The following is a 7,626-nucleotide window of genomic DNA, read 5'->3' as shown; positions in this document are numbered from 1 at the left end:
GTTCTTAATCACCCATAGCATAACATTTTTCCTACATGTGTCTTAATTCAATTATGAGACGAATGAATCCAGAGCCCATGACAGTTTCCAGCTGTCTGACAGAGTACTGGGCAGTCGGCCTTGTTCTCTGGTCATATTAACAGACCCTAATTAAGTCATAGATAATCCCCATAGCCCTGGCCTCGATGCTCTGCACCCACTGGCCAGGCTATTACTGATTATTTATGAAGAGATGAGGAGCCCGGTCCCCGGAAGCTCGCTGTCACGCGGGGCGCTGCCATTTCCGTCCCCACCGAAACCTCCCGGGTCTGAGTGAGGTCGCAGTTCACGCGACTCGGTGCCTGCGGTTAGTGGCCGCCTATCATTGGAGGGTAAGCTCCAGGAAGGGTCCCCGGGAGCAGACAGCGCACGTCCACGGGCACATGGGCGGCGAAGCGGATCGGGCGCTCATCGTCCCACCGCCGTCTGAGCTCCCGAGACCAAGCTCGGGCTCCCACCTCGGCCGTCGCCTCCCGAGGTCCGGCCGCTCGCGAAACCCTCGCCCCCAGCCCGTCGCAACCTGCGCGGCGTTTAGCAGGTGGCCAGAGCTCGGGACACTGCGTTTGTGGTGTTCGTCCTCGCTGCCCGAGCGAAGGAAAGAAATCTGAGGTACCCTAGGGCCAGGGGCCAGAGGCTGACCACGAGAGTCCAGCCCAGACTCCAAGACGCCCAACTCTCACGTCCCACACGCTTTGTACCGTAGAGCCTGGCCGGATCGCGAGCGAGTTACGCCCCAGCCAATCCTATCCCCGCTCCGGGTCGTCCCACCCACCGCGCACACGCACGCACTGGCCCGGCCGGTCCCAACCCCCGCGTGCCGGCTGCTGGCTTCTAATTGGCTGAGGCAGCTGAGGGCGGAGCGGGGAGGTGGAAAGCCCGGCGGACGAGGTTCGCTGGCTGGGAGCAAAGCAGGTTGGATCGTCTGGGCTTTTCTCTCTCTTTGTAAGTCCAGCATGAGGGGGTATTGCGACCGCGGGGCGGGAAGAAGTGGGGCAGGGGTTGGCCAGGCTGAAAAGACCTTGGGAGGGTTGGGGTTCGCGGGGCTGAGAAGGGGTGATGCCTGGGAGGAAGGGGGCAGCGTGTAGTTGCCTGGGTTCAACCCGACTAGAGGATCAGGGGACATGAGGCATCGGAAAGCGAGGCCTGGGGTCCTATCAGGTGTAGGGAGACAGCAAGGAGAGGAAGCAAAAACTTTTGGAGTGAGTCGTTGCTGAGAGGGGCAGACTTGCTGATGGGGCGGTTGTGAGAGACGGAGGAGGGGAGTGCTGGGGCCGACTTGGTGGAGCTGGTAGCCAGGGGCGTACCCCGAGCTTGGAGCCTTCTTGCGGGCCGGGCTGAGCGGTGGACGAGGCAGGATGGGGGTGCAAGCGCTCTGACAAGGTCACTGGAAGAGAGAAGGGACTGGTGGGGAGGAGGGAAGGTTGAGACGTTGAGGGGAGGGAGTAAAACCAGAGGACTATCCAGTCCTGGTCTTTCTTTCTCCCCGACCTGGTTTGTCCTCCCAGGCTTTGCGACACTGACCTAACCCTGTGAAGGTAGGAAGGCCTAAAGGGTCTCGTGTAAAGCAACTGTGATGGAATTAAAATTTTTTATTGACAAGACTGCGGGTTAAAGATTACAAAGCGTAATGTGAGTTTAGAATTGGGAGTAGCCGAAATGATTCGGCAGTGTTATTTGCCTTTCTCTTTTTTATTCCTGGGGCAGGAAGCAGCTATTACCTAACAACCTTCTTCGGAGTAATCCGTACTGAAGGAATCTGAGCTTCCAAAATTACCAAGGCACTGTTGAGTATAGCAGGTTTGAATGAAAAGTTCAGACAGATTGACGTGGTACCACGTTCTTGCACGACACACATATTTGGAGTCCTGTATAGTAAGGAGTCTCTTCCGTCCTTGTGTACCAAAATCCCTTGAAAAGGCTTCTTAAAATACAGATTCTTTGGGCTCTGCCTTAGACCATCTGAATCAGAATCTCCAGAATGGGGCGTTGGCAGCCATTTTAAACAAGCTGATGGGTGACTGATGCAAAATCAGTTTGAAACATTGTTTTAGATAGTAGTTTCTGTGACAAAATGAGGGCTGTGAAGATCCTTCGGTCTATTATGATCCTTCGGTATAGACTGAAGGACCTTCAGGTGATTACATCACCTGATGCTGGACAGTTCATTTTTCCTTATACTTTTAGGTTGCCATACATTTGGAAGGGTCTTTAGTGGTATGTTACTGAGCTTACAGAATAATTCTTGTTCTTCAAACTGACTTTGAATATCTAGTTATTGGTACCTATTTTTGTTTTTTTGTTTGTTTGTTTTTTTGAGACAGAGCCTCAAGCTATCTCCTTGCGTAGAGTGCAGTAGCATCACAGCTCACAGCAACCTCCAACTCCCCGGCTCAAGCGAGTCTCCTGCCTCAGCCTCCCAGGTAGCTGGGACCACAGGCGCCCACACAACTCCCCGCTATTTTTTGGTTGCAGCCGTCATTGTTGTTTTGGCGGGCCTGGGCTGGATCCGAACCTGCCACCTTAGGTGTATGTGGCTGGCACCTTAGCGGCTTGAGCCACAGGCACTGAGCCGGGGTACCTATTTTTGCATCTATTCAACTTTCTGACAGAGATCTGGGTCAACGGTCACTGTGGATGGATGAAAAAACAATAATAATAAAGGAAAATCTAGCGGTGGTGCTAGTGAAAAAAATCTTTTCAAATCTATTGAAATTGTTGGATGAGTTAAGTCACTGGAGAATAGTTTGTTTAACTTAAGTTATAACAATACTTTTTACAATTCAAAGACAGTGATAGAGGCTTCTGTGAAGTAATGAATTGTTAAATTTTCAGATTAAATTTTCACCAGCATCATAAGATTAATGATTTGCTAATATATTGTCAATCAAAAGAGTCTGTAAAACAGGAGACCTGGGTTCTAATACTACCCTGTTAGAGATGTATTCCTGGTGTTGAAGAATTCATATAATCCCTCAAAACCCTTTCTCCTCCCATAAAATAAGGCTGTTGGCTTGGATTAATCATCTGATTCATTTGTTACTTTCAAATTATATGACTTGAGGTTTTTGATCCTGATACTATAAAAGTTAACCACATTAACTTCAGGCAGCTGTAAAATCATGAATACTTGGGAAATGCCTAGGTGGTAATTAGAAAATTATCAAAATTTTATATTTAGAGAGTGTTTTAGATATATACTATATTAGAATTTTGTCCTTTAAGATATAAAGATAGAATTTGAGCTGTAGAGTAACAACTGATATGTATTGGATTTTAATATTCATCTTCACTAATTTTTTTTTTTTTTAATTCTGGGGTGACCTAGAATCATCTTTGCTAATTTCATCCTGAAATGTGCACAGGAGGTATTCTGGATCAGAGACAGATTATCATTAACCATTTAAAGCAAACAATGAACTTGGTTCTCCAGACCCTGATTCATTCTTCAGGGGCTACTTTCTGAAAGCCAGGCCAAATGTCCTACTCATGTAAGCTTCAGAATTCAGGAGTCCTCAAACTTTTTAAACAGGGGGCCAGTTCACTGTCCCTCAGACCACTGGAGGGCCAGACTGCGAGCCCCTGGATGAGTTGGCTGCTAAGCAGAACAGGCAGTGGCCCGCCGGATAAATGTCCTAGGTAGGCCGCAGTTTGAGGACACCTGGATAAGTGAGGACTACAGAAAGATTTTCTTTTGACCTTCTTTTATATACAGGCAAGAAACAACCATCTGCCTTCCCCAAAAAAGAAAAAAAAATGCTTTTTCTGTATTGACCTGTTGGATATTTCTTTCTTTCTTTCTTTTTTTTTTTTAGACAAGAGTCTCACTATGTCGCCCTCTGTAGAGTTTCATGGCGTCACAGCTCACAGCAACCTCCAGCTCTTGGGCTTAGGTTATTCTCTTGCCTCAGCCTCCCAAGTAGCTGAGACCACAGGCACCTGCTACAATGCCTGGCTATTTTTTGTTGCAGTTTGCCCAGGGCCGGGTTTGAACCCGCCACCTTCGGTATATGGGGCCAGTGCCCTACTTACTGAGCCACAGGTACCACCCCCATTTCTTCTTTCTTCAGTAAAAGAATTATAAAATTAATAAGCACTTAGATACATATAGTTAAGGCATTTTTCTTACTAACTGATTAAGCTCCACAAATGCATGTAACTATTTTTTTTTTGCCAAATCTTCCTAAGTAAATTTCCTAAGAATAATTTTAATTGTTGAGAAATATAACTTAAATTTATTCAACATTTGTGATGTACTTATTACATACAGAGCACCAGGCAATGGAGAGAGATACAAGCAGTGCGGGTGTAGGCCCCTGACTTCTAGAATTCTAGCAAAAGAAACAGACAAACAGGAGGTTATAGATTTGTTATAGAGAAAAACACAGAGTCCTATGGGACTGTGTAACCAAAACAGTTATCACAAATTTAGAGAATCAAAGACTTCCTAAAGGAGATCTATTAAGATGAAAGGAGTTCGCTAAGGAAGAATATCTGAAGGGGGGAGGAAAAGGAGGAAAGCTGTTCAAGGCAGAAGAATCAGTATGTGCAAAGGCTTGGAAGTATAGAGAACATCTGAAAGAAACAGAATGTGGGGTTGGGAAGGGATGTGAGGGGTATTAGTGATCAATACAGTTACATCTTTGGGAAGTTTATGATTAGGTGTGAAGATAACTAATAAACATAGTGTTTAATCTCTTCATCTAGTCTATTTATGCATTTTCTTCAAAGCCAGCGTCAAGTGTTTTCTCTCAAATCTCCTTTAGGTAAAAGATTTCACTCCCTCCAAATTCAGTCCTCATTTTCTCTGTTATGCTATTGGCCATTAATCACATTTTGTCGTCCTTTTTTTAGAAAATATCTGATTTTTGAACCATTAATTATTTCAGTGTTTGGGTTATCTCTTCAAATGTATATTGAGCATCATGAACCTTGAGCTTATTGAATCTTGTGTATAATAAAAGCTTAGTAAGTATTTTATTCAATTAGGAAATAATGGACTGCAAGCAAGAAGACACAGTCTATTTCTAATTTGAATTAGAAATTAGCAAAGATTTTCTTCTCTGTCCGATGACAGGGCTAACTTCTCAGTGGGGATAGGGCTTGGAGGGATGAATTCACTTTTCAGACTAAGAACCCACCATTCTCCACCTCTGGAGGTACATTTTCTTTGAGGCCCTTAATTGCCACTAACTCCCCTTTAACAGTAAAGTGTTGAATGAGAGCTACTCTTAATCAAAGGGAGTATGATGTGGAAGAAAAACCCAGAGTAAAAGTAAGATTTTATATGGGCAATGAGATGGACAGTTGACTTTTTTAGTTTATTGTAATTGACACTAGAGACTTGTGCACTTAAATGATACACTATATTGGACTTCCTTATTTTATCTTTGGCAAGTTGAAGATATTGTAGTTCAGTGAAGAAGAAAGTATACATAGTTACTGTGACTAAGGCGAAATTGAGTTTGTTAACATTTCATTGTAATGAAAGGGCTGTTAACATCCCCTTGTGAGAGATGACTAAAAAGGAAGAAAGGAGCCTTTGCTCCCTGTGATAACAGAAATGAATCTGTTTTTTTCTATCCCCTTACTCATGTGACAGGCTAGTATCTTGCCTTTGGGATACCATTTAAAGGAATACTATTATAAGAAAGTAGGGAATTTTGAGGAGAAGCCTAGGGGATGTAAGGAAGGCAGATCTGAAGCTGGGAAGGTATTCATTCTTTACATGTGTGGTGGCTCACCCCTGTAATCCCAAGCACCCTGGGAGGCTCAGGAGAGAGGATTGCTTGAGCTCAAGAATTCAAGACCAGCCCTGAGCCAGAGCAAGACCCCTGTCTCTACTAAAAATAAAAAAATTAGCCAGGCGTTGGAGCAGGTGCCTGTAGTCCCAGCTGCTCAGGAGGCTGAGGCAGGAGGATTGCTTGAGTCTAAGAGTGTGGGGTTGCTGTGAGCTATGATGACACCACTGTACTCTAGCTGGGTTGACAGAACAAGACTCTGTCTCAAAAAAAAAAAAAGAGAGAGAGAGAAAGCCCATGAGGGTAATTAAGTTTTTGATTTTGTTCTTATTAAAAAGGCTCTGAGTGGGCGGCACTTGTGGCTCAGCAGGCAGGGCGCCTGCCCCATATACCAAGGGTGGCAGGTCCAAACCCAGCCCGAGCCAAACTGCAATTAAAAAATAGCCAGGCATTGTGGGGCTACTCAGGAGGCTGGAGCAAGGGAATCGCCTAAGCCCAGAAGATGGAGGTTGCTGTGAGCTGTATGATGACACAGGGCACTCTGCCATGGGCAATAAAGTGAAACTCTGTCTCTACAAAAAAAAAAGCTCCGAGTATTGTTCAGCTTTGTGTTGTAGTGATGTTGAAAATGGTAACCCTGGCTGGGTGCCTGTGGCTTAAGTGGCTAAGGCACCAGTCACATACACCTAAGGTGAAGGGTTCAAATCCAGCTCGGGCTGCCAAACAACGACGGCTGCAACCAAAAAATAACCAGGCATTGTGGTGGGCGCCTGTGGTCCCAGCTACTTGGGAGGCAGAGGCAGGAGACTCCTGTGAGCCCAAGAGTTTCAGGTTGCTGTGAGCTGTGACACCATAGCACTCTACTCTGTCCAGGGGGACAGCTTGAGGCTCTGTCTCAAAAAAAAGAATAAAAAGAAAATGGTAACCCTATGTCATAAATAAATTAAAAGGCTATAAAGGAGGCATTTTTTTCTAACAACATTATATAAAAGGCATAAATAATGAGCTAGGTAGAAATTTTGGCTATTCACAATAACTATAATCTTTTCCCCAAAAATAACCATCATGATAACAGAGATTAGTGTAATAGATCCAGAAGCTATTCAGAGGTGAGAACTGGAACCAGGTAGCACATTGGAGTAAATAAATCAGCTGTGGAAAGTAATAAAGGCTGCATTTAAATAAACTTAAAAGTGCTTAGTAGGATTTCCAAAGCATGATATTGATGGGTCAATAAGGAGTTGCCAGTGTTTGGTTTGAGTAACTGAAAGTTGTCAAGTTGAAGTTGATTAAGATTAAAGATGGCCACATAATTAGTAGCTGCTATTTTAATTAATAAAAGTCATTTAAATTTTTTAATATCACTGTTTTAATAATATGGTGCTAAAAGGGAATTAGTTGTATGAGGGAAAAAGCAAAATGATAATGGAAATAAATATCTACAACTCTCCCTAATGGTGTCCATAGGTTAAAAATATAGTTAATTTCTAAAAATATTTTTTAAGTATATGTATAATATATATAAGGTTTTTTATAGAAATTAGAAATAATTTAAGAATATCCAGGTACTTAATAATGTTTTAGATGCTTTTAATTATGTAGCCTCATAGAATTTCTCTTTCAGGAAGATTCTTCAAGCAAGCATTATGTCAACTGACACAGATCTTTCTCTTTCTTCATATGATGAAGATCAGGGATCCAAATTTATCCGAAAAGCTAAAGAGGCACCATTTGTCCCCATTGGTAAGTTTGAAGTTGACCCTTCTAATTTATCAGTCTGTTATAAACTTGCATACAATAGAAACATGGTAAACTCGTTTAGTAAGCATATCCTGAAAGAAATTATTTT

General features: G+C 43.6%; 1 protein-coding gene across 2 annotated transcripts in view; it reads left to right on the top strand.

Moving 5' to 3' along the window:
* The first annotated feature begins 268 nt into the window (after positions 1-268).
* Positions 269-7,626, top strand: part of HIGD1A (HIG1 hypoxia inducible domain family member 1A) — a 14,530-nt gene continuing 7,172 nt past the window's right edge. Inside the window, exons 1-2 of one of the 2 annotated variants that reach the window (XM_012808054.2) lie at positions 269-371; positions 7,402-7,520. In XM_012808054.2, coding sequence (XP_012663508.1) covers positions 7,424-7,520 — 97 coding nt within the window. In that variant the 5' untranslated portion in view covers positions 269-371; positions 7,402-7,423. Of the gene's footprint in view, positions 372-910; positions 982-7,401; positions 7,521-7,626 lie in introns of those variants that run through there. The other variant, XM_012808055.2, reaches the window with a different exon arrangement.

Source organism: Otolemur garnettii, unplaced genomic scaffold, assembly GCF_000181295.1.
Source record: "Otolemur garnettii isolate 467f Iridium unplaced genomic scaffold, OtoGar3 scaffold00082, whole genome shotgun sequence".
Lineage (NCBI taxonomy): Eukaryota > Metazoa > Chordata > Mammalia > Primates > Galagidae > Otolemur > Otolemur garnettii.
The sequence above is the reverse complement of the archived record's forward strand: the minus strand, read 5'-3'. Positions and strand labels throughout refer to the sequence as shown.